Below are 27,078 nucleotides of genomic sequence, written 5' to 3'. Positions count from 1 at the left end.
GGGGATTAACCCAATTTCTTTTTTTAATGGCAAGGTTAATACCATACAGATTTTCTTTCTTGAAAAAAAAAGAGACCAATTTCCATCAAAATGCAATGTTAACCCCTTTGCACAATTTTCAATTTAACCTTAAATACAAGAGTCCCAACTTCTATTTCTATTTCTGTTTGTTTTCCTTGGGGGCCTACAGCACATTGATATTTCAATAACATTTCTTGCCAGCGAGTAAAGGGACCCACAATTTTTACTTGAACATGTGAAAACTGATGTGAAAAACTGATTCCAGTATTTTATTGACATGCATTCATAAATGAAATTCATTTTGTAATTTAGGGGTCATCCGGAGTTCTAAATACTAAAGCGTAGAGAGAGAGAGATCTTTTTTAAACCCCTCCCCTTCCAAAACAGAGTTTTTTTTAATTATCAGCGTTTGCGTTTGGGTTAACATGCATAAAGGTCACAGGTCACACAGCCTTTTTGCAAGGGTTGGTCAATTCATGAAGTTTGGTTCTGGGTAAAGTCCCTCAACCCCCCCCCCCCCCCCCCCCCCACTAAATTTTGGTGCTGCCATTTTGGTCTTGAAAATTCTTTTTCTTTATACCTGCAGTATTGAATGGGCCCCAAACTAGCACTTGCAATTTGTAGGGAAAATACATTTTTTTTTTTACTTTTAAAAGTGTACATAACGTTTCACCCCATCCTTAAAGCGTTGTAAGGACACTTTAAAATATTACTAATGATGGATGAACCCCAACACCAATATGAATGACGGTGCTCTTGCATATGAACACATTTGACTAAATATTAACAATTCACTTTTTAACAATAAACTTTTTGGAAATGCTGGTCTTTGAGGAACAAAAAATATACGAAAAAGGTAGCGTGGGTGTCTCAGTGCTGAGCCAATTTTTTTGTCTATGTCTTCGTCTAAACAATGCAGCTCAGATCAATTTTAGGCAAGGACTATAATTTCGTTAACTACAGTCTGAATAACTTGGATCAGACGAAGGACGGTTGGACCACTTCAGGCGACTCTTTAGAACCAGACACAAGGCACGGTTCCATCGCTGTTTACTGATAGCCACGCTCGTCATAATGCTCAGCAGGGAGCCAAGACCAAGACGTTCTGTGATGGCGTTTTGCCCATCGTAGATTGGAGGCGTTTGGATGTTACTCTTAATATGCAGCCGTACGTTACGTTACAAATCAAACACTAGTCGACTATTATAAAATGGTCCTCCCCTGAACCTTCTCTTGAATGCTTAACTGTCCATATTGAGCAACAGGAAGTCTCTTTACAGTTGTTCATCTGGAAATTGTGGCTTGACTGGTGAACTGTCCATGATGAGCCACAGAAGTCACACTATTTTTTAGCCTAATTCTTCAGCTGGAAACCGCAGCCTGATTGCCTAGCCGTGTCCTCTGAACCTCCTCAGCGACTGTGGTATTCAAATGCTTGCATTTCACCGGATCCAGTGGCAATGGGGGGCTGTTCTCTGTGGTACCAAAGACGTGCTTGAGGGCCACTCTTGCCGCTTCTTCCTCGGCTATGGCTAGCGTCTCGCCCGGGCCTGGAAAAATCAAACAGATCATTAATACTTCATAATCCTCCGACATTCACAAATACCTATCTAGACATAAACTAAATGTGCTCTTTTGCATTTTGTACAATACATGCATTCTAAGTTAGTGGCTGAATTTGGCATTCTGCCTGTCATAATTCTGGGACAAATTTGTCCCAAAATAAAAAGATTTCAGATATATTGGGGTTGGGAGTGTTATGACATCATTGTAGACGTAAATTTGCAAGGAACTTTTGATACTGCAACAAGACTAGGCAAGCCCAGAACAGATGATCCAAAAGCACACAAGAATCTATTCTTGCCATTCTGGAAGATTGTTCATGCATCTGTCTACACATTGGGACAGCATTAGCTCATTCATTATGGTACAAGGTAATCCTATATGATGGCACTGCCCAGCTCTCTTCGCTAGCCTACAGCCAGTCTAAGCACAAGTGGCAGTCGGTGGGTCAGTCAGTAACTCAGATAGCTACAAAGAGAACACTAGGCTGGCAAAAATTTGATCAAAACTAAAATATGGCCTCCATGTTCTTGGACTAACCATAAGCACTAACATTTTATGTTTTCTTGAAACTAATCCAGTGAATTACAAACCAATCAAATTATGAAGCAACACAATGTCCTTACCCCATCCAAGTAGCTTTTTGTCGCTGTAAACACCGACCATATAAAGAGGCATTATAGTAGAAGTGCCCACTTGCCGAAGTAGCCTAGAAAACCACAACAAAAAATAAAGAATATCTATGTTACCAAGTATGTAACATGTAGCAATTGTTGACTGCTGTGACGTGGGACAAACGCAGCAATGTCCATCATGAGTCGCGGCAAAATTGCAGTCAGGCAAGATGGCGTCGGTCGGTCACCCCCAACTGTGCTTTCTTTGCCGGTGAGGGGGTACTTGTGAACAGAGAAGGTACCAGGTCACAGAAAACAAATCTGCCTCCTTGCACTGACCAATCACGTACCTTGCTTCAGGCAAAGCCCTTCCTTCCCTTTCAAGTATCTCCACCAGCAGCCCCATCGGATTAGTGATAGGCCACAGCTCATTGATGTCTTTATCTACCAGATGGGACAAGATGAAGTCGCGGACAAACAGGCCGGCTTTCTGGGCACCCTGCAAGTGAAACAAGGCAGAAATTAACTCAGAAACTGCCTGCAATCTCTGTGAGGGGACGACAATCTGCCGCTGCTAGAGGGTGTTATCACGACCAACCAATATCGCCCAAGGACTTGTCAGTAGCAACGTCAAGGACATCTCCTGAAATCCCCCCCCCCCCTTCCCCCGCCTGAAAAATGGGGGAAACTAGGGCGCATGCGCAACTTCTGCAGGCAATTACGGTCCATTTTCAGTCCCTCACATACTACACACAACAAAAGAGCCGACCACTGAAATTGCACAAAAGTCTTGCTGCATCTTTTATTGTACCGGAAGAAATTTGAGAGTTTGCTTCGGAACTAATATGAATTGTTTGAATTGGGCGCTGCATATATTAAGCCAATCAGGTGTGTTGCATTACACCACCGATAGGAATTGGCCTAGACGTAGTTCTGACGGGTTCGTGGGTGATGTTGGTTGGTCGTGATAGCGCCCTTTCGTGGCGGCGGGTGATCGTGGTGGCAGATTATCGTGTGTCAAATCATAACAACGTCTAGCCCTTAGACTAGTAGGCACCATTATGACACTTGATAAAAGAATTAGCAATCAGTTTACGTGAAATAAGGCCAACTAACAACACACAATTGTGGCCGATCACAGAAAACCAGATAGTCACTGAGTTCTTTGACGTAATACATTTATTGCATACTTACTGTGTCTTGTACGATGGCTCCTACGATGGCCTGCAGAGCAGTGCTTGCGACTTCATGCGGGATGGGGAAATCCTGTAGGTGTACACAATTTCATTTAAAAATGAAATAGTCAGATGTGTCAATGGTGTAATATTTATGACAATTATTATGCATAATGTGGAATTGTCCAAAATGCACGTCTGACACCATGGAACTACCTATATGATCCTATATTTGCCTTTAATAACTGACACTACTATCGATTAGTTGAATAAAACGGCAAAATTGTTTGGGGTCTACTTACTGCGCAGAGGATGATGTCGGTCACCCCAAGATGTCTGCCAATGTAAACAAGAAGCTCCTGTCTTGTTAAATGCTCACAGATTGCACTGAGAAACAAAAGACAAAAACATGACAGTGATAAGATAAAGCGTAGATGTAGTAAGGGCCCATCTCAATTCATATCCGGGACGAGTTCCAGACAAGTTGTAGGTACAATCATTCACTTTGCCTGGAAGAAGCTCTGCATTTGTCCCGGACATGTTCCAGGGAAACTTTCATCAGCAGCAGCTTGACTCACCAATTGTGATAACTTCATTGCAGGAAGATTGCGGGGAATTTGTTCAGAATCCTGCAACTTATACCCATAGGATGTCCGGAACTTGTCCGGGATATTACGCCAGGATATGAATTGGGATGGGCCTTTACTCGTACCTGGACTTGTAATGTTCTTGTCATGACACTATCCATAACTCTTGCTTAGTTTAACCCTTACTCTCTGAGGGTAGTTTACTGCATGTCAGTTGGTTATGCCAATGCCCTCCAGCTGCAGTTTATTGGCAGATGGTGTTTCTTAACAGTGAAGGCTCCAATTGGCAGGAGTTGGAGGCCCTGGAGGGTGTCTGATACTGACCAGCTGGGGGCACTCACTTTGTTATCAGAGGACTCTCATTGTTCTCTGTGGCATGTATTGGAGTGCCTGTCCAGTTACCCTTGAAATGACATGGCAGATATTGGAGGGCCATGCAAAAAACATAGGAGATTTTCTTGAGGCACATATTGGCATGCGTTGGAGGGTCTAGTAGGGTAAGGGTTAATTTCTTAATGAACTTTGATTGAAACACACTGACTATGAAAGGCAGTGTTTCAACCAGACTAGTTAAGCATAGTAAACTGGTCCCAGGGTGCACAAAATTCTATTCAATTCTTTCGGAATGGCTATTCACTAGAAGTCTTTTCATGCATCTGGTCGACCTGATTCCAGATTTAGCCCATTCATTGGCATTATGATAATCCTATACGACAGCACTGCCCGGCTCTCTGGGACCAACGAAGACTCGATTTGTTTCACCAGACTCACCCAATTCCTTCCTCAGGGAGTTGACGGTAGACATGCCTCAAGTAAGCTTTGATGTAATCGGAGATAAAAACACCACCTTTCGGGCAAAATGAAACAAGAAAAACACCAAAAAAATCACAATCATTGAATTTCAAACTTGACTGGTAAATTTTTTTTTTTCCCGCTAGAAATTCAAGAAAAAATTGAACTCATTTCAACTGCGGTGAATTTCCCAACGAATGGTTGGTAACATAAAATTTGCTTCGGCTTTGCATTTGCAGGGACCAGCTTTTAAACCCCGAAAGTCCAGAGGCGCATCTAGAGGAGGGGGAGGACACCCCCCCCCCCCCCCCAGCTCAGCCGCTGACTAATGTTATACCAGTAAAATGGGTCCAAAAATATTAAATTTAATGCTAGTTCCCAAATTTCTGCTCATATTGCCTTAGAATGCAGGAAAAAGCATCACAGATTTCAAACAAATTTTTTCGGAAGGCATGCTGCAAACCCTCCTAGCAGGGCGTACCTTTGGCACCCTTTCAAGCTGACCCCCCCCCCCCAATTTCCTGAAGGCTAGATCCGCCCCTGTAGACCACTCACCGGTTTGGGCCAGTTCTTGGTTATCCTGAATGTCAAGTTTCGCTGCCTCGCCCTCCAACCCCATCTCTTTTCTCCTCGCTTCCTCCCTCTCCACGTAACTTTTGTCAGTCAGGGCCGTGCGTAGTGTGGCGTCTGTGAAATCCTCCCCTACGCGCTTGCCAAACGCGTACAGTTCGCTGTCATAGTCCCTAAGGTTAAATAATAATAGTAAATGTGTGCTGAATAAGGTTACAAATGTGTGCTTGGCCAGTTTTAAACACTCTGTTTAAGACTGGTTGGAGTCTGAATGGGTAATAATTACCCGAGCCAAAGGCAAGGGTAATAATCAGCACCCAGACTCCAACCAGTCTTAAACATTGTGTTCAATACCAGCCAAGCATATTTATTCCTATTCATAAATACCTTTTTGGTCAAAAATTCTAAATTTTCGATCCAAAAATCAAAACAAATAAAAAATTATAAATTTCCAATGATTTTATTCTTCAATTTTATTCATGTTTTGCGAAACACCCCTGTCCATCTCGCGAAATCTCAACTGGCAATCAACTTGTGAACCACACACAATACACATCCCCACATTTATTATTGTGGTTTCGCATTTTATTATCCAGGTGATGCAAATTCCAACATCGCATTATTGGGAATACATTGGGCTACACTGACCAGTTTTCTTGATGTGATCTGGGTTTCTTTTCTTCCGGACCGTACTTGTGTTGAATGGCTTGGACTTGCCTCCGAAGAGCAAACAGGAATGGTGCAAACCAGCGTGCATGGTGCCTCACATCTGAAGAAAATAAGAAACAGGAAGAGGTCCAATATTGGTCAAATTAGGAACACTGAGTTTGCACAGACATAGTGCTATACACTATACAGTACGTGTACAAAACATCCATTCCATGTGAACCGCGTGTGGTCAGCTGGCTGACCGTGGGTTATGCAGGCATGCAGTGCAGGCGCGCTGACCCGCGTGCCCGTGGGTTTTTTTTCATGGGAAGGGCAACTTTGGATACGATTGTTACCTGGGAAAATGGCACGTATTGACAAAACTGAACCATATTTAGTGACTTAATATCCCCATTTTGCATATGACATATGCGCGGTCTGGAATTATTTGAAATTTCTGCATGTTTTGGGAAAGATATTTTTGATAGGTTATTAAATGTCCCCCGTCAAAAAATGACTACCGTGCATACGTCGTTGAAAACATGGAGTCTTCTACTGTAACTTAGTTGGTACCTGATTGGCTGGATTAATGATTGGGTTGCTCGTATCGAAGTAGCATTTTAATGTACATGTAGTGCTGTTAGAAAAGCTGGGGACAATACAAGGTATTGAATTTTTGAAGGAAATTTGGGGAGGGGGGAATGGTGATGACAATGACAAAACGCAACACGAAAATAAAGATGGGGATCGCCGTGGTGTACCGTGAATGCGCAAGGCGTGTTAAATCCCACGGCACCAACCCTAAACCAAGTACACAAATTGTAATTTTTACCCCAAGAAACGGTTGAAAATTACAAAAAAGGTGTCATTTGAACATTTTTTGATTAAGAGAAGTCTGCTTAAACATGTGGAAACTATTTATGCTCATATCTGGCCATCACTAATTTTCCCGTCAGTGACCGATCAGCCATCAAGAAGTGATAATAATATGTCCTAGTAAACAGTCAAATTTAGCAGGAAAAATATTGAAGTATTTACTGAGAAAACACATAAACATTTTCAGACCAGTCTCATAGGGCTTGTGCACAGGGTAACCTTTCCAAACATGTTAAAAGTTTTAGGTTGAAAAGGTCATTTCAGAAAATGTTGTAACCTGACACCACTTTTTTCTTCATATATCATCTCAGTCATGTCAGTGAAGGTCATGGATTCATTGCAAAAATAATGATAAAACATGAATCTAGGACTGAAATATATTTCCAATTTTGTTAGGAAATACTTTTAAAAAACAATTCTTGACTCTCCATAGACTTTGTACACAACCGCGGAAGTGGCGTCAGGTTGCAACATTTTTTTCGTCATTTTTTTAATGATAAAAAACATCCTTGACTCTCATTTGATCGAAACTAAAGAGCAGCCCGTATTCCCGTAACTACATGATCGCTAAAATTACAGTAGGCCTAACGTTACTTTGAAAACAGCCCACGACGAATCAGTGTTTTCTTTGCCGTGCGTGTGGGGGGAATCGTGGGGCACGTTCGGCTGTTCGGCAGGCAGGGCACCAAGCGGGAGTGGAGGTAGGCAAACAGTCTGTTCTCGCTCTGGTTAGTCCACATACGAAGAAACCTACGTATCGGTAGCCTACACTTACCCACTCGAACTACTGAGACAGCCTTCCTTTGGACGAAAACTCGAGGAAATTGCCTGCAACGTCTTACACATGTTAGCGCGTGTTTTGCCAAGGCAGTCGCCATTTTCGGATTTTACTTAGGAGAGTACAGCGCCCTCTACGACAATATTTAGGAATTTTTTTGAGAAGGGGCGGGGCGCGGGCGGGGTACGGTACGGTGTGTGGGAGGGGTTGGGAAAATATAGGGGGTGTGAGGTAAATGTTGACGAACAAATAGAAATAACTATATGCCAGTAAATAAATTTATCAGGCTCAGGTCTCGTCAGCCAGGAGCTCGGGAGCTTATAAATGCAGCTTATAATTTTTTTTTTTACACAAAGAAATATATCTTGGATGCTACTCTAGTGGCTCTAGCTTGAAGCACGATAACATAACTCTGTGATGAGACAACTCTCTAAAGAGCAAACTCTTATTTGATTGAGCAAAGTTGGTGGGCGTACATTACTAATTGAACCATGACGATTGAGTTTATATACGATTTTTAATACATGAAATGCTCCGACAGTGCCCAGAATTTCAGTGGTCCTTTAATCTAGTTTTCAGATGATGTACGCGTGCGCATGAACTTTCAACTGGCCCCGCGGCAGAGGTCATCTTGAAAACACGGGGACAACAAGGTTTATTGCACACCAAAGGACTAAAGCCTACCGGCTGTGGTTTCCTTATTACAATAAATGGGCATTTCTTTATGATGATGTGCTTCAAAGAAATTTCTTTGTTTGTTTGTTTTAATCGCCGTATAAAGGAAATTTTAGCGGAGCGGCAAAGGTTTTTTTTAATAATTAAAAACAAATTGCATGGAATAATCATGAGGTTTGTCATTCATTTTCCCTTAAAAACCGACGAGCTATAGAACTGAACTTAGTAAAGTTTGCAATCATTGGTATAGCGCCCTCATTCTTCATTCTGAATCGCAACTGAGCGCATTATAAAAAAATTATGATACCCTTATAATTGAACTCTTAATTACCCTTCGTCCACCCCAAAAACCCGACGCAAGCACGTTAAAGGGCCGAACATGATCGTCAACTGTGGACCTTCGGGAATCGTGGACCCTATTGTCCTCTGTTTTGTTCAACGTCCCCGGCTGTTACAACTGATAATGTAATAACCAACGGATAGCGTTATACACCAACCGATGTGACCGATACTGTATCAGTAACCGAGAATGTTACAAAAATGACTGATAGTATAATTATGTACTAAATGCCAATACACTATCAGTCAAGTGTTGGTGTAGTACATTCTACTACGCTGTCGGTAAATTGTTGTTACATTATCGGTTAGTGATACAGCATCAGTCAATTGCTGTTACATTATCGGTTAGTGGTGATTTATCTGTTGGGTAGATTATCAGTTGTAACAGTCCCCTATTGAATGCAAAAACAAACTCACACACACCCATGACAATAATATATATAAAAGAAAAGGCAACTGAAGAGGAAATGTTAATTGTGCATCATGAAAAGCGCCCATTATCGTCAAACTCTCCCCCTCACCGGCTGGAATTTGGCAATTTTAGTACCGGTACCCACTGACGCCCTGTGAAAAAATCAGGACACACCACTGAACAATTCTAATAGCTCCACAACGTGAGGGCGCTATAAATGCTGAATAACTTGAGAAGGCCTTGAAACCAAAAAGACTAACTGATACTGTGCCTTCAATACCCGCTCCCCCCCCCCCCCTTGCTAACAAACTGCCCCGACCTTTAAATCGGTTTTAAATGCAAAAACAGGCCAATAACATAATGAAAAGTAACAAAAAATAACCATCTTTTTCCTAGATGCCAGGTTCTATTTGGTTTGGATAAACTTTGGTATGTTGTATCCCAACACAGAGAGACAGCGCCCTCCTACGATAGATGAATTTCAAATTAGCATGGAAACCGAGACTTTCAGTGCTAAGCGCTTATTAAGCCATAGTATGAAGTCTGTTTTACAAAATACTTTGAAGCCGGAAGCGCAGGTCATGGTAGGTTATTATGTAGGCCTATAGCGCCTACATGTTGCACGAATTGGCCATGCGCACACGAAAGACAGCTTGTCCAAAGACAGCTCAGAACGCGTTGACTCCGGGTCATGGGGTCAATTAAATATTCCAAGTTGAGATCAAAGGGATCAGCCCCGACAAAGTACCAGTTAACTCCCTATTGGATAGAACGGTGCGGACGAGCGAAATATAATCTGTAATGTATCTCAACAGGGTTCCATCGCAAAGCCTATTCGCCTGCCATAAGCAAAGATGACTAAAATACGTTTCATACCAGATGTATAGTCCTAGATAAAAAATTTAAAAAAAGTTGGAACAGTTGGAACTGAAGAATAAATTAAGAGAACAGTAAACCCGAAGATGACCACCTAAACCTGGACCCCTGAGCATATTACACAACTCATCGAATAATTTAGCTGATGATCCTTGGGGGGAGGAGGGTTCATCATTATACCAAGAAAACAGACGCCGAGATTGGGCTCGCTGAAGCGGATAGGACGTCAACCACATAATGTCCTCGCTGACCAACAGGACGGACCTGAAATTTCCTCTCTAGCATGAGTTGAAGGTTTGTCTGCCGATAGAAAATTTGGTTGCTATGGTAACCAGGAAGTCCCTTCTGTAAACGATCATCAATACTACGTCATGTTATGTACTCTAGTCTATGACTGTGTTATAATAAATAAACTGCCTTCGACGAAATAGTCCCCATTATTCATTTTCAATAGGTGTGCATCCATGTAAAAAGTCCCATAGACACCAGTGATAAATTCCCATACTTCAACAGTCTGTTATACAAATACACAAAATTCTCACAGGCGTTCATGGCTTCACAGAATAAAATGATGATCAACATGTCCTCTTTCGTTTTCCTTTCCATATTTGGTGGGTTTACCAATAACTTTATGAGAAATTCTCATCCAAAGAAGCCCACCATTTTGAAAACATATCCCTCCACAACATGGCTAAATAGCGCCATTTTGCTATAAATGGGAACTAGCTACCGGTCCCCATATCATGGGAGCGGGAACCAGTCTAGGGTTACAGCCCAGTAAATAGGCCAAAAATCCGTCCGCCGAGCTCATGAATAGAAGTCACACTCAAATTATTCTATATTAGAGTTCTGAGAGCCATGGAATTGGGGGATTGAAGACATATGGCACTGCACCTCTGGCCTGGAGTTGGGGCTTCCAATTCTGTGCATTTTGGATGCAATGGGGTCCGAAAGTGGCGCTATTTAGCCATCTTGTGGATGGATCCATGCATTGTGGAGGGGCTAGACAGATTATTTTATGCAAACCATTCTGTCAGAAATTCAGTGTGGGATATTGTATATTTTAAGACTCATGTATGTCAATCCTTCAAGATTCTCCATGCTCAAAAATCAAATCAAAACTGTATTTCCATGCCAATTATTCTTTTATTTACAACAGCAAATTAATACATGATTGAGAAATATGGCTGTGTAATAGTTAAGGGAGGCTGCGTGAGGGTGTTTCTGTCTTTATGAACCCCATGCACGAAAGTCCAATGTAATAAAGTCAGACCCTGCATTGGAACATGTCCTAAGCAGAAATCAAGTACTTGAATATTCAATGGGCATTTACCCTTCGTGGTGAAGAAACAGGTATTTTTTGTTTGTGCTGGTATCCTTAAAACACTTTCACAGTCTTTGAATAGGCCTACAGCCGAGACAAAATGACCGAAATATTCACACATGGGTTTCAATGTTCACGGGTCCTAGGCTCGTGGTCGGAGCACTTGTATTTGTTGCTGATGTACTAATTGGAAGAGAGGAGCTCACATCACGACCTTTACACCCGCAAACTGCCACCAACGCAGCCCGGTATTGTGGGTTCATTGCGTTGTAAATCAACGGATTGACTGACGAATTGACGTACAGCAGGATCCTCCCGATCCAGTACCATACTGCGATACCCGAAATTGGAATCCCGAGAAAGGAACCAATCATTGCATACGCCTTCAAACTCTGGTAAGGCGCCTGACAGACAAAGAAGACGACTCCGTTGACCACCACCATCTTTGTTACCCGGTTTTGAATTTGTAAAGCATCTTGGCCAGGGTGGAGTCTGTCGGCGGTATCTCTGCGCTTGTTTAGCTCGCAAATGATGCGGATGTACATGAATGTATTCAGGCCTACGACAATGTGCAAGAGAATGCTCATAATGAGTCTGATAATGTCGTGCAACTTTCTATTCACAGGCTCACAGTCTTTAAACGTTGACGGTAGTCCCAGGTATTCGTCCCCATCGGGCCATTTCTGACACTCGTAAACTGTGATCTGCTTTCCGAAGGTGATGTTAACACTAGCGAAGATTAGCCCCACCAGCCAGCAGGTTGCGATCAGCTTGTAGGTTCGTCGCCGACGCTGGATTCTGTGAAGTCTCAGTGGATAGCACAGAGACAGGAATCGCTCGTATGCCGACATGGTGACCAGGGGCACGGACGAAAGGTAGCCCAAGTCGATAACGATATCGTACATGAGGCACTGGGTCGCAGTTACAAGCGGGTTTTGCAGTATCATTGGCGAGAAACACCATCTCCAAATCTGGAAAGACGCGCTAGAGATGAGATAGAGGAGATCGGCCACTGCAAGGTGTGCCAAGTACAGAGTGGTGTGAGATACCCTCCTCGGCACCCGCATCACGACAAACAGGAAACTGGAGTTGGTGATGACACCGAGGCACAAAATGATTGGGATGACGATTGTGATAATCACAGTTTGTGTTGTGGTGTATATTAATTCAGTAGCCTGGTCCTCATCTATGTAGTAATAGTCACTGCAGTTTTCTCTTTCTGATAGGCTGGATGCCATCGCAAGTACAAAACACAACACTTTAGGCCTACTGGCAAGTGCTGACTTCAATGTCAATTTGAAGACGGGGTTCCAATGTTCAGGTAACTTAGAAATCGCCAATGCTGAGTCAATCCTTCAACCAGTCTCAACATAAAACAAGTCTCCAAATTAGAGTATTTTATAATGAGTTTCTGTTATCAGTCAATCAACAGTCTCGCCAAACGATTTAGCAGTTTACCCACTATCAGTGTGATGACATGGGGCTCGACCGAAGGTTTGAATGGTAATTTCTGTCGGTGTGATGGTATACAAAGACATCTGCCAAGACCTGCCACTGGTTTGATTCGTCCCAAAGAGATGCGACCCAACAAATGCAAATGTAATGGGGAGACAATGACTCCTATAGATTGTAGTTGGTATCAATTTGAGTTGGTCTCTGGACAGTCATGATCAGTTGTTCAAATTGCAAAAGTCAAAGAGATACTATCACTTTTAAACTGCAACCTATCTGCATCCGATGTCCTAAACGCTGCTGCAATGACTTCTCAGTTTGTTAGGAGAATCCCTTCAGCAACTTTAGATCAGACTGCACCAAAGGACTCCTTTTCACAAGATGATGGTACATTGCGTTCTGACCTAACGGACTCTCGGCATCTTCTGCTCGACTCCAAATCATACAGTGGCTCCCAAGAAAGTCCTGCCTGTCATTTCATAAAGGTGTTTCACTATAAAGGCACAGATGGAAAGTGACATATCTATAATTAAAATTTTGTGGCAGTTCGGCAATGTTATGTATTGGATTTCAAATGACATATAATACGCGCAGTGGCTTGGAACCGTTTGGTCTTTATATGTGTTATAAAACAAGTTAATTAGTTGAAGTAGGTAACAGGCGAAGTTGTAACCTTAACTCATGTGCAATGTATTACTGTCTGCATGAGCTGTCATGCACAACGAACGTGTTTTCCCCGATGGTATTGAAATACATGTAGTATATTGCTTGATGTGTCATTTCTTTAAAAAAAACCGCTCAATTCAATTTGGTGGTGCGCTGGCGGTTTTGGACTGGCAGGCCGCTGGTGGTATGCCGCTGACTGCCGCCTGTGGTCCGCTGGCGTTAAGGGACGGCATGCCACTGGTTGCATGCTCCCAAGAAAGTCTTGCCTGTCATTTCATAATGGTGTTTCAGTATAAAGGCACAGATGGAAAGTGACATATCTATAATTAAACTTTTGTGGCAGTTCGGCAATGTTATGTACATGTATTGGATTTCAAATGATAGTAATACGCGCAGTGGCTCGGAACTTCGGTCTTTATACCATTATAAACTAGGTGTTATAAAACAAGTTAATTAGATGAAGTAGGTAACAGGTGAAGTTGTAACCTTAACTCATGTACAATGTATTACTGTCTGCATGAGCTGTCATGCACAACGAACGTGTTTTCCCCGATGGTATTGAAATACATGTAGTATATTGCCTGGTGTGTCATTTCTTAAAAAAACGTTCAATTCAATTTGGTGGTCCGCTGGCGGTTTTGGACCGGCAGGCCGCTGGTGGTATGCCGCTGACTGCCGCCTGTGGTCCGCTGGCGTTAAGGGACGGCATGCCACTGGTTGCATGCCACTTGCCTAGCACTGGCGGACCGCTGATGGTTTGGCTCGTCGTGCCGATACCGACAAGCCGCTCCCCAGCCACCGGTGGTCCGCCGGTGGGTTGCGGAGTGGGATAGTAAATAAACTGCCGTGGACGACATCGTCCACATTATTCAATAGGGGTGCAACCAAGCAAAAAGTCCCATAGACACCAGTGATAAATCCCCATACTTCAAAAGTATGTTAGAGAATGCTCAAACTCCCACAGGCGTTCATGCTTCTCAAAATAAATGATGATCGACAGATCGTCTTTCATTTACCTTTCCTTTTTTGGTGGGTTGACCAATGACTTTTTGAGAAATTATCATCCAAAGAAAACCACCATTTTGAAAACATCCCTCCACAACATGGCTAAATAGCGCCACTTTCGGATTCAATAAATTGCATCCAAAACGCTCACGCGTTCATCGGGCGATCCAATCAATGGCTTTAAATGGGAACTAGCTACCGGTCCCATATTATGGGAGCGGGAACCAGTCCAGTGGCACAGCCCAGTAAAAAGGCCAAAAAACCGTCCGCCGAGTTCATGAATAGAAATTTTACCCGCCAGGGGCACGGACGAAAGGTAGCCCAAGTCGAGAGATGAGATAAAGGAGATCGGCCACTGCAAGGTGTGCCAAGTACAGAGTGGTGTGAGATATCCTCCTCGGCACCCGCATCACGACAAACAGGAAGCTGGAGTTGGTGATGACACCGACGCACAAAATGATCGGGATGACGATTGTGATAATCACAGTGTGTGTTGCGGTGTATATTAATTTAGTAGCCCGGTCCTCTTCTATGTAGTAATAGTCACTACCGTTTCCTCCGTCCAGGTTGGATGCCATCGCAAGTACTAGTCTTGTAACACCAACTGCCAAGTGCTGATTTCAATGTCAAATTTAAGACGTATTTCTAACAGGTAACTTAGAAATCGCCAATGTTAAAATGATAAGCATTCAACCAGTCTTACCATGCATTTAGGAAGCCACTCTATCAGTGTTTTTCAGGACAATTAGTCAGTGTTATTAATATTTAATCACCAGATATTGGTTTAGCAGCCTACTATCACAATCTGACGACATGGGCTCGACCGAAGGTTTCAAACTTCTGTCGGTGTGATGATCTACAAAAACGTACACCTGCCACTGGTTTGATTCGTGCAAAAGAGATGCGACGGACATTTCATTAGACATCTGACTGGCAGTCATGATCACAGTGTTGTTTCCATTGCAAAAGTCAAAGAGATACTACCACTTTCAAACTGCCACCTATCTGCAGCCGATGTATGTCCTAAACTCTGCTGCAACGAGTTCAACTTTGTTCAAAGCCTTCTTGCAAGACGACGGGTACATTGTGTATTGACCTAGCAGGATCTGGACATCTGCTGTGTGCTCGACTCAATTCTGATTCCAAATTAATTCTTGTCAGTCATTTTATTGAGGCGTTTTACTATAGAGGCACAGATGGAAAGTGACATATGCTATTAAACTTTGTAATTACAATTTTGTGGCACGAGGATTTCGGATTGACTGGTATAATTTTAGAGTTCGGCAATGTCACGCATTGGTGTCAAATTACTGTAACACGCGCAGCGGTATTTAGGTGCTTCACCCTAGAGGCCAAGATAGAAAGTGACATGCTATTAAGATCTGTAATTACAATTTTGAACTGGTATATAGAGTTTGGCAATGTCATGCATTGGTGTCAAAGTACAGACGCGCAGTGGCTTGGAACTTCGGTCTATATTATTAACTAGGTGTTAACGCGAGTTTATTGGTTGGTTACAAGGGAAGTTGTAAACTCATTTTCATGTTGGGCGCTGTGTAGCCCAACATCTTTGGTATTCATTGGTTCGCGCGCTTTCGTTCACTGGTCGGTAAATCAATGTGTACCAGGGAAGGTGGGGTTTATTCTCACAACTTTGCGACAGCAAACAGTCTGAACACAGCCCCATCTCCCATCAATAGTGTCCAGTCTGCTAGAACAAAGTTAGAGCCTGGTTACCGGTTTCGCACTAATAGATATAGGTCTAAATAATGGAGCAGAAACCAGCCATAATTATACGAAAGAGAGTTCTTACCTACTCAAAATCACACAAACGGCTGTTAGATAAAGAATATTATGGTCAACAACTCTTATAACCAACCATTTTACCGCATTTTCGTGGCAATAGAAAATTATAACCGTCAGTGTGAGTGTCAGATAAACCGGCTAATTACAGTATACCGATATTCACACGGTATCTGTAATTCTGTATTATGTCACTGAAATATCAGATTTTGTAATATCGTCCACGGTGCGTATAAATTTCTTATTACCTACTTTTTAATTAAAATTTTAGATAACGGCATGCATACCAATGATGGAAAGAAAAGGTGATGTCAATCATATTAAGTTCAACAATACTGGCTGTAACGTAATTATAGTTGAGAATGATATAGATCTCTTCACGAAAAAAAAAAAAAAAAATCGATTTTTCAAAATCAATATCTCTCCGCAGAGCGATTAAAATAAGGAGTTGGTTCAGATTGTCAATGTTTATCACAAAGAGCTGTATAATTATACAGCCTGCTCAACGGTTCAACATCATTCATACTCGGGTACTGCACGCCCACAGTGAGACATTTGAAATCGCGGCTTCGTCTCCGGCTGTGGCGTCATAGCTGAGTTCATGATCATTAGAGAGTATGGACCTAAAATTGGCTATGTCCGAAGTCGAAGACGATCGGCGAGTTTTCGTAAACCCCTTAGTCTTTGTGGGCCGATTATTTCAAGGACGTTAGGTCTCCCTTTGTCAAGAAGTTGTTCTATATTGTAAGTTGTTGTCATGCATATTTTTGTTTTATTGAAAAAGACAAAAAAACTAACGGTCTTACACATGTCTTTTCCCCCAAATTTTAATAGGGACTTACTTTTTTCCCCCAATGATTGCATTTTACGTCCAGTTTAAATTCTCGTACTTCAATGCGAAAGGTAAATTTATACAGGGTGAGTAAAAAAAAAAAAAACGAAACCCAAAATGTCGGGTTCTGCATGTAACACTTTCAATATCTAGGATATGCAAGCCCATTTCATAAGCTTTCTTCGAGTACAAGAATCATTCAATTCAAATCACTCATGTACTTTTCACGTTACGGAATTTTAAACACCAAACCGCTTTGAACTTCTGTCCACGGATCACAAAAAAGGTAATTGGTTTCTGTTTTCAGCACAACAAAAACAATTCACACACATCCCTATGTGAATTGTTTTCGTTTTGCTGAAAGAACACTTACCTTGTTTTGTGATCCGTGGTACGGACAGAACTTCAAAACGGTGTTTGTGTTTACAATTCCGTAACTTGAAAAGTGAGTAATTTGAATGATTCTTAGTAATAGAAAGCTTATGAATTGGGCTTTTGTATCCTAGATTTTGAAAGTGCTACATGCAGAACTTTACTAAAAAAAAAATGGTCCCGACATTTGGGTTTCGGTGTTTTTTTTTAACTCACCTTGTATAGGGCCTACGTGACATCATTGCCGGAGTTAATCTACATTATTTATGCCTAATGTTCATTGTTTCCTTCCATTTCAAGTTAAAACACTCTGGATGCAAAGCAAAATGAAGATTTAAAACGAAAAAAAACCCACATTCAATGCAAAAGGAAAAAAACCTAGCATATGCTTGTCCTTGAGTGCAGTCGTAGAAATCATTGAAGTGTCAACCACCTGTAATATGCAAGTTAGTGCGGTTACGGACAGGAAACGGAAGCCTTGAGGGCGAGTCTAGTTTCTGGGAAGGTTGTACCGTGTAGTTCGTGTCTTTGACCCACTATCGGTTTCCGCTGGCACAGTTTACCCGGATTTTACGGTTTCCTTCTGCGTATATTGTGCAAGTATATTGACCCATCATTTTGTTTCCTTTCAGGCAAACCCGCAAGCACCTGTGCCACATTGCATTACATCGTAATGTATTCATTCCATAAAAGTATTGAGCGCTCGGGCGGTTTGGGGCGGTGTCAGGGAGAAATAGGCAGCCTAGGGCGGTTTGGGGCGGTACAGGGAGAACTTTTGATTGCTGTCTGAACGGACTCGCCACATTGGACCAAAACAACCTGATCGCTACCACAATAAAGACTATGTTCCTTTGTAAGTGTGTAGGTTTCTAGAGTATTGAGTAAAACCAATTCGAGGGGCGACAACAGTTACCAGGTTAGCTTCGATTTCAATCTAAACATTCAAGGGAAAATAAGTACTTAAATGTCAAACCAAGGGCTTTAAGAGTAGAATGATATGGGGGAGTTCTAGAAAATTTGAAAAAGTTGAAGTCGGGCTGGGCACAATCCGATCTGTAAAACTTGGGTATCACGATGTCTGCTTGAACAATATCAAATTGTTACTATTCACACACAATAGACTCCGCACAAAATTACACAGTCTGTGAAACTACATGGATCATGCTTCTAATGTTTTATTATACTAGTATATCGTTAACTCTTTCTAACTTTGTAAGTATAAGTCTACACATTTACAAAAGCATTTTTTATTAAGTGAATTTAGAGAAGCTACCCAGAAATTCACCAGGGTTCGGTTAACACTTTTTTTTTTTTTATCTTTAATCAAAACCAGGTTGAGCAATCATGCTGAAAACCACCAATGTCATCAAAAACTTGCGGAACGCCGGCGTCGACAAAACTTCGAACTCAAGCGAACTTACGTCGGGACTCCAGCAAATAAAGTTTCCTAATTTATGTTGGGAAAGTTTGCTTGATTATTATCTGCGTGGGTTATCGAGAGAAGTGTGAACAAGATCAGCGCTTGCGCAATATTTTCGGGTTACAACTTGAAATGTGAGCACGTTTTGTTTCTCCGATCGAGCTGGCGCAATGCCAAGAAATTGAGCCGAATGATTTGTAAAGACATAGTTCGTTCATACTGAATGCCTCATCCATTGGTAACCTGAAATGCATTTGAAACCATGTAAGTTTGGTAACTGTAACCTGAAAACAATCCTGGTGCAATCCTAGGAGGTTATTACCCACAATGCTTTGCGTTTCCCGGCTCGCTCAAATTTGGCGGTACATGTACTACACCAGGGTCAAATTTCATTCAGCTGTTAAATAATTGCTTAGCCTTTTTGTGTGTGTTAAGCATGCACCAGCTGTGCACCAGTTTAAAGCAATATTACATCGCATGCAATTTTGGCTGGTAACCGGCAGTTTGCTAAGCAAGTTCTGTGCTACTGAGCGGATCCATAAAATTGGCCCCAGATATCCCTTGTTTAAGTGGGCACGAGAAAATAAGGGGGGGGGGGGAGATTTCTATTATTTTCTAAAACATGTTTAGTTTCTCCACAGTTGTCAAGTTCGATCGGTGTGGTCCTATTTCCTTATTCTGCTTTGTCCCCTTAGCATCAGAGGCTTCCATTAAGTAGTAGCCCATTGCCATTGCAGGCTTGCACGAGTGTCTGAGTCTGCTCGTTGAGGTCCACCGTGATGTTTGCCACCAGGGCCCCGATATCGTCGTGTCTGTTTCGCCTCTGCTTCAGCCGCTTGAAGGCCCTCAGCAGTCGCAGGTCCCAGGGGCTGTCGGGCAGGGAGGTGTTGAGGTACTCGTTGGACAGGGACACGATCGCCTCCTCGTTCGCGCGTAGTACCTCTAGCTTGACCTGCAACTTGGCCCCGGCGAGATCGGTGCAGGAGTAGTAGCGCCGGGTGGACGATGACGCCCTCACCGTCGGCGGAGATGACATGGACAGCGCCATCAACGCCGCGACCAAGTAGAAACAAAATGGCGGAGCCATTCTTCTGAAGAAAACAATATCGAGCACAAAACATTTCAGAACAGTTAACATTTTCTGAAATAATGACCGTCTAATTTTTTAACTTTCAAGGGTCCTCATTTCAAGCTTTGGTCTATTTGTTTTCCATTTTCGAAATATTAAACTACAGTTTAAGAAGTGGCCATATACCTTAACATAGCTCAATTAGGGTACTAAGCCCCCATCACTCCTTAATTCGCAATAGAAAAACAAAATTGAAGATATAGTGATAACACTTACCGTATGCCTCTAAATTGAAGTTTGCAGGTATAGGATAACCTCTGCAGCCAGAATACCTGAGATATGTTGTCAACAATCCTTCACTCAACCGTCTGGGTGTCTTTCAAACCTCGCCCTCCCTTTTATCCATTTTTTTCCAATCCGTATAATTAATTAACAATTAGGCCTATTCTGCTCTAGAATATCAGGTAACATCATCCGAGAGAGAAAAAAATCAATTCTTGCCGATGCTTGGGCAAATCAGTTTAATTACCACACTGACCAAGAGACAAAAGATCTTTCTTTGATGAGTTAGCTCAGCTGCAAATTTGTGACACATTTCATTTTGTTCCCACCGTTGTCTCCGATTTCGTAGTTGTCTTTCCATTATGTAGAACTGTTGCAATAATGTCCACATTACACTGTTTTCCCTGTGGTAGGTCTATCTTCAGTTACCCATAAATCAATATTGTGTAAATCGATCCCTGATATGATCATGCAAAGCAGGGGTTGTAGTATGGGGCTTTAATTTATACATTAAAAAAAGGATACCTTTCAAGTGTTTGGAAAAGGACCGTGCTAGTTTGTTGTTTGTCGATAGAAACGATTTGCCTCAAATTGCCTCAGGTCTGCTTTATAATTTGGAGAAAGGGAGTAAGACCAACTCTAAACAGCAGTATAAAACTAGAAATGTGTTTGTCACGTGGACAAAACACAGCTGATTTGGCTGTTTGAAATGACCCTGTGACGTGTGATGGCCTCATCATGACGTCACTGAAAATTGTATCTAACACATCCCGGTCTAGGTTCCTACCAAGTTACAACCAAAATGGAAATACAACACATGTACAGTTCTGTAGATGTAGACATTTGAAAGTGCATCTTCAATGTGACGTCACATGACTTGTGATGACGCCATCGTGAGTCACTTTAATGTTCACCTATAAAATAGGCTATAAGTATAACACACCGCGGTCTATAGGTACCTAACAATTTACAACCACGATTATTTCTATAGATATAGGACTTAGCAAATAGAAACGATTTCCTCGAATGTATTCACTTGGTCTGTTTTATAATCGGAAATTGGAGAAAAGGAGTAGGGCAAACTCTAAAAAGCGGGATAAAATTAACAGACTTATTTTTCCCCCTTAATTTCAAGATGGGATTCAACACATTCGGCTTTGTTGTGTCTTCCTACATGTCCATCTTTATTATTCTGTGCCTTGTACTTGCTGGTAGTTGCACTTTTGTGATTCTGAATAACTTGAATTTAGATGGGTAGATATCTGCTTATTTGTCGGTCGCCTGCTTGTTTGTCAATCCTTGCGCTGCATGGCAGGTATAGAGGAAAAGAAAAGCAATCCCAGTAAATTTGGAAATGCTTGGTTTTATAAATCGCTCCAATGTCCTTGCGAACAATCACCTCAGCGTTCACGACTGTAAACTCAAACCTTGTAGGTCTATGGTAAAGCACAACACCAGTATGATGTAGGGAAGCGAGATTACGGAAGTACTTCTCGGGAAAGAATATGATAATTACCTTTGGCGCGTGGGGAGGAAATAGACAAAAGTCACTGGTTAGTTCTGCCATTTGTCATTTCACTAAATGTGAGCATTGAATGCGGTGGCATCAGAACACAAGCTCCCGCTGAAACTTTTTGATAGGTTTGGTTGGCGAAGCATCGATTTCACCATGGATCCCACCCAGATCGGTACCGTTGTCTCGGGCGATTTCCCCGGCAACTTTACCACAGCCGCCACGCCAGGTCTGACCGGGGCGATGATGACCACGGACACGGTCGCACCTTCTGCCGGGGAGTCGGTCGAGTTGTACAGCTATAAGGAGCGGGTCTTTATCGGTCTCATGTGGCTCATCATCTCGATCTTAGGAATGACCGGGAACGGGATGGTCATCCTGGCCGTAGCCCTGTCCAGAAAGCTCCGGACTCCCACTAATGTCTTCGTGGTCAACTTGGCCGTGGCTGATTTCCTCTCCTGCTTCTGTCTCCCGTGGAGCGTGGCGGGTCTGTTCAGCAGAAACGGGCTGCCTGGTGCTCACGTCCCCTGCATGCTAACAGCCTTCATCAGCTACGTAAGTTCCGGAGCCAGTCTCTACCACATGGCCAGCATCGCTCTCAATCGCGTCATCCTAATCAAGCGGCCCATGACCCTCTACCAGTGGCTCTACACCCCTGCCAAGATCGTCTTCCTGGTAGTCCTGTCCTGGCTGGTAGCATTCTGTGTCATCCTCCTCCCTCCACTTGCCAACATCGGAGGACTGGGCTACGATGAAGAAGAATACACCTGCACCGATCAGGACACCCACCCGATGGCCAAGCTCTACCAGCTCATCCAGGTTGTCTTCTTCTTCCCCGGCCCCATGCTGATCATCATCATCTGCTACGCGCTGGTCTTCGCTCATGTCCGGAGCCACTTCATCGCCCAGCGGAAGCGCCGACCCTCCACCATAGTGTCTAAAGACGCGCCCAGCGGGCCCATCTCCAGCAACTTCATCCCCTCCGACTGCCCCCAGGTACAAGGGCCCGACACCATGGACAACCAAGTCCACGCGAAGTTGAGCCGACAGCAGATCCAGATCACCAAGAACTTGCTCATGATCGTGGTGGTGTACTTCGTCTGCATCACCCCGTACAGCGTCATGCTGTTCATGGGCAGCGGGTACACCCTGTACGGTGGCACCATCTTCCTGTGCAACACTTGGATCAATCCCATCGTCTATGCCACCAAGCACCCCCAGCTCAAGGTGGTGCTTCGCATGATGATCCGCTGCCGCTGCAGCAAGATCCCCGAGCCGTCCAGGCTGGTCCGCAGACTCTCAAGCAAGAACGTTGCCCTCAATCAGGTTAACAAGGCTTGAATTTAAATTGTCTAGAACCAGACGAAATTTCTTGACTTAGCTAAGCACAATCATGCTACGCAAAAGAATTACGGGCCAAGTACACATGACCAGCCGAGAATCAGTCACCACATATGTTCATTTGCTGATATTTTGGCTGATTGCCCGTTTCTAAATATCGGCACTTTCCGCGCTTGTAGTTAATGTCTGTGCTCATGCAATCAAACCCAATTAAATACCTAGAGTCCTGGACCCGATTTAATGAGGCTTCTTCGCAGAAATTATATGCTAACGTTTATGCTATAAATCAAGTGAAATCAAGCGAGACTATCAAGCAGTAGCCCACACATATTGGCTCGTGATATGCTTTTGCAAAGCTATGTTTTGATCGAGCGTTCAATTGAAGCTATTTTTTGCTATACATTAGATATTATGATTGTGATGTTCAGAAAATTATTGTTTTGCAATTATCGTAATTGAAAATTATCATAAGATGAAACATCAATTTTGGTTCGTCTTATGCGCACAATAATGTATATTGTCAGCGCAGATGTTACTGACAAAAGTGTGGTTGGGGAGTTTTGACATTCTCTTTACGATATAGGTTTTTTTTTGATTTGCTGTATGTACAAAAATAAAAACTCCGAAGTTTTTCAGAAGAGAAAAGATCATTGTAAATATTAAGTTTTGTTTTCATAAGATGGAAGTTTTGTTTTGACAAGTCACTGGAGCACATTATATGTATTTTAAATATATTTGGAAAGTAAAATATCTCTGTAAAATGTTAAATCATTACAATGTAACGATATCAATTATAATGAATACGTTCTAACAAGAGAAGCATTATTATTATTTTTTTTAACTTAAACCCACTTGAATTTTGATCCCGTCAAAAGTCAATTTATAGGGCCAATGCTGACACAAGCGTTGTTCGAGTTTCAGTTCCCCGTAGTTTCCATATTCAGAGAAAACAAACATTCACTATTTTTTAGGGTATCAACCGGATATCTCACAAACGACACTCGACACTCTAATAAAAATATAAAAATTACAAGGAAGTTTGCCGATCGAACCAAAAATAGGTGTTCAACGAAAAACATCGCTCGAACTTACCCTTATCCAAAATTGTTGCCCGGTACGAACATTCACAATTTCAATTATTTCTTATATTAAATATTTGATATTATTTTTACGTGTTTTTCCGTTGTTTTTCGTATTAAAATTGGTTATAATTTTGATGACGAAATTTGCAACGCAGAGTGCTCTATATATAGACACTATAATTATTGTTCAAACGTCTATGTTGAAGCTTTGTATATCATAGACACTAAAAGTTATTTTTGTCTTAAATAACAGATATATCAGAACAAATATATAATGTAAAGTACATTGGGATAGGTTTTGCTTGAATGACCCAGACAGCCCTTTGAAAGCTCCGTGACAAACGAGAATACTATTTAAAGGATGAGGAAATGTTAAGCTTGAATTTATTTTCCTTTTTGTTTAAAATTTATTTCCTTGTTTGCCATTCTTCAGACGAACATCTTGATTTTGAATTGTTCACATGAACTGATAAGGCCAAAAAAAAGCCCTTTGAGCCCTTTTTTTTTTGGCCCGGTCATTTCCTCATAATTATGCATGCAGGGCGGAGGGTGGTTGAGTGACGACGATGTCTTTAGTGCGGAAACGGTGCTATCAAACTCGGGATAAAAGACCTTGGACAAGAGGGAAATATCCAAGACCCGTTTTTCATGCAATGGCTAATTGCTTTAGCAGAAAGTGTAGTTTAGCTAGCATGCAGTTATTGTTAAGCAGTGATCAGCTGGGAACAGTCACGAGAAGTTTATGTATCTCTAACGTGACATCTTGGTTGGTAACCTGTTTTTCTTTGCAAATACTTTTGTAATTAGTAACTTGTTTAATTTTCGGAAACCATTTGAGGCAGTTTTTTTATGATGTATTATTGTCAGAACTTTATGTGTTGTCAGCTTCTGTGTGTGAGTTTATTGTTCGAATGTTACATAGGTCTATGCCCGCGAATTTGTACGATTAATTACTGAATATTGTAATTTTTAACTTGTTTCATTTTTAGATAGGCCTATATACCATTTGAGGCAGTTTTTTTTAATGTACCATTGTAAGAACACTTGTAGCGTTGCCAGCTTGTGTGAGTTTGTTTCTGCATTCAATAGGGGACGTTGAACAATACTTCCCCAAATCCCAAGGGTCCCCGATTTACGATCGTGTAAAAAAATATATAGGCGGTCTTCCTTAATGTGTTGCTAGGTTCTGTGTGTGAGTTTATTGTTCTAATGTTACATAGCCTAGGTCTATAATGCCCGCGAATTTGTACGATTAATTCCTGTTAAAGTACCACTAACAGAGGGACAAAATGAGTATTGTTGTAATTATGTTTATAGAACACAGTTAAACTGTATAATTGCACTTGTAAATAAAATGCTAATTTTGCTGAATATTACCCGAACTGTCTTATGGCACAGTTTAATGTAAATTTTCAATTTTTCGTTTATAAAAAGTAACTTAGATACAATATTGAGCCTGTTGTTACAAAGCTAAATGTCAATAAACAAATCGATTGCAACTTCCCGAAATTAAATTGTTGTAACATTTTTAACAGCCCCCCAAAAATGAATCAGACCTTTACATTACATACCAAATGAAAATTACCAAATTGAAATCGGGGATTTAGTGTGTTCCGATGACAATCTAACTGATCTTACCTGATACGGACGAGAAAAGGTGAAAACATTCGGGACTACAGCAGTAGGCGACCAACATTCGTCGTTAATGTCGTTACTTCTGTCAAAGATAAAAATGGGAAAATTCAGAGAGAAAAAAACACTGCCAAAGCAACTTGTGTAACGTGTTTGAACCACAAACAGCGCCACCATGTGTTAGTTGATGTCTTCCCCCTCCCCAAACCTTATTCCCAGGGTCTTACATCGCAAGTGAGCAATAAATAACACCATACTGCTCATACACATAATGGGGACGAGGTTACCCTAAATACATTGTTCCCCACTCGTTTTGTTAATTTGGACTTTTTAAAGCAAGATTTTAGACCATTGATAATTGTTTAAGGGAGGGCCAACTTTTATTAGGGAGCCTATGCACAACTTTTATACATTTTGTACATTGTATCAGGTTAATGACACGTAGGCCTACGGGCTTGCTTTAACACGTACTTGGGTCAACTTGTCAAAACTCGGAAGGCCTGAATCAACAAAAGTCAAGGAAATGCTGCGGTTCCGAAAAATGGGCCTCGTTTCCCGGTACCAGCCTTGCACCTTTGGATTTCAATTACATTTCCTCCTGTTTCTAAAACTGTTTTTATCTCACGGTTATCTTTTATAGTTCTTCGAGGACAATCTGCTCCTTCGAGTACTACTACTAGGCCTACTTGTGCACCGAGGAGACTGGCACTGTGAATTTCGGTGTCATGAAATTTAATCCGAAATTCAAAAAACGGCGGCGTCCGGAAATTGGGCACAAAATCGGCCGAGTGTTCCCTAACGTAGCGCACTTAAATAAATCTCGGAAAATTCCAAATTAACATCTAATAATTTATGTAAAGTTGATAAATTTTGAAAAACTATTATTATCTCTACTTACATACCCAACTTGAAGTTTGTCAGACAATTGTTTTCTAAACTTTTTTCTCTGGCTTGGCGCTATACTGGCGAAAATTCAAAGTGCGCCACGTTAGGGGCCGCGCGCAAGGTTAGGGTCAACAATATTAATTATTACTAGTGGTATTGCATTGTTACTAGCCGTCACTAGAATAGATTTAGTTTGCGACTAAACTTAGGCTAGCCATATGCACAGTTAGCTCAATCTTACCCGACAGCAGCCAGCAAAGTGTCCATATTGTGTCACAAGTCAAGGTCGAGTTTCCTTTTGACGCACAGGCCCACAAAAGTACCAGTCAAAACCGGTAAATGTCCCGCCTAAAACAAGTTTGACCGCTCATGGTCTGGTGGCATTACTGACACTACGCCGAAAATCTACACAATACGGACGGGGCACCAGACCTAGCTTTATGGTACGTGCCTGTTCATTGGTGGATCTGAATT

At 41.9% G+C, this 27,078-nt stretch overlaps 3 protein-coding genes across 4 annotated transcripts; 1 reads left to right on the top strand and 2 right to left on the bottom strand.

Moving 5' to 3' along the window:
* Positions 1-540: 540 nt before the first annotated feature.
* On the bottom strand, positions 541-26,979 carry LOC119726264 (39S ribosomal protein L44, mitochondrial-like). 2 transcript variants are annotated; one of them, XM_038197895.1, is made up of 10 exons: positions 26,846-26,979; positions 25,726-25,804; positions 5,971-6,091; positions 5,308-5,495; positions 4,732-4,807; positions 3,676-3,760; positions 3,393-3,464; positions 2,549-2,697; positions 2,211-2,293; positions 541-1,571 (listed from the first exon to the last, which is right to left on the bottom strand). In XM_038197895.1, exons 2-10 carry the CDS (start codon positions 25,781-25,783, stop codon positions 1,384-1,386), a joined length of 1,020 nt encoding a protein of 339 aa, XP_038053823.1. In that variant the 5' UTR covers positions 25,784-25,804; positions 26,846-26,979; the 3' UTR covers positions 541-1,383. The 2 variants fall into 2 exon arrangements, with proteins under 2 accessions (XP_038053823.1, XP_038053822.1); XM_038197894.1 differs by lacking the exons at positions 25,726-25,804; positions 26,846-26,979 and adding an exon at positions 7,622-7,750.
* LOC119726266 lies at positions 18,477-20,385 on the bottom strand. The gene is made up of 2 exons (XM_038197896.1): positions 20,146-20,385; positions 18,477-19,891 (listed from the first exon to the last, which is right to left on the bottom strand). Exon 2 carries the CDS (start codon positions 19,885-19,887, stop codon positions 19,498-19,500), a length of 390 nt encoding a protein of 129 aa, XP_038053824.1. The 5' UTR covers positions 19,888-19,891; positions 20,146-20,385; the 3' UTR covers positions 18,477-19,497.
* Positions 21,568-25,586, top strand: LOC119726263 (melatonin receptor type 1A-like). The gene has a single exon (XM_038197893.1). The coding sequence runs from the start codon at positions 21,821-21,823 to the stop codon at positions 23,003-23,005; it is 1,185 nt and encodes a 394-aa protein (XP_038053821.1). The 5' UTR covers positions 21,568-21,820; the 3' UTR covers positions 23,006-25,586.
* Positions 26,980-27,078: the final 99 nt, after the last annotated feature.

This window comes from Patiria miniata, unplaced genomic scaffold (assembly GCF_015706575.1).
Source record: "Patiria miniata isolate m_02_andy unplaced genomic scaffold, ASM1570657v1 HiC_scaffold_2, whole genome shotgun sequence".
NCBI lineage: Eukaryota > Metazoa > Echinodermata > Asteroidea > Valvatida > Asterinidae > Patiria > Patiria miniata.
Note: the sequence above shows the minus strand (reverse complement) of the source record. Positions and strands in the feature narration are given on the sequence as shown.

What these genes read in the sequence shown, in the direction of transcription:
- LOC119726264 (XM_038197894.1), bottom strand. Translation starts at nt 7,724, where the DNA reads ATGGCGACTGCCTTGGCAAAACACGCGCTAACATGTGTAAGACGTTGC. An exon ending in TGTCTCAGTAGTTCGAGTGG is followed by an intron (nt 6,092 to 7,621) that starts GTAAGTGTAGGC and finishes TATTTTCTTCAG; the next exon opens with ATGTGAGGCACCATGCACGC. An exon ending in AGATCACATCAAGAAAACTG is followed by an intron (nt 5,496 to 5,970) that starts GTCAGTGTAGCC and finishes ATTTAACCTTAG; the next exon opens with GGACTATGACAGCGAACTGT.
- LOC119726263 (XM_038197893.1), top strand. Translation starts at nt 21,821, where the DNA reads ATGGATCCCACCCAGATCGGTACCGTTGTCTCGGGCGATTTCCCCGGC.
- LOC119726266 (XM_038197896.1), bottom strand. Translation starts at nt 19,887, where the DNA reads ATGGCTCCGCCATTTTGTTTCTACTTGGTCGCGGCGTTGATGGCGCTG.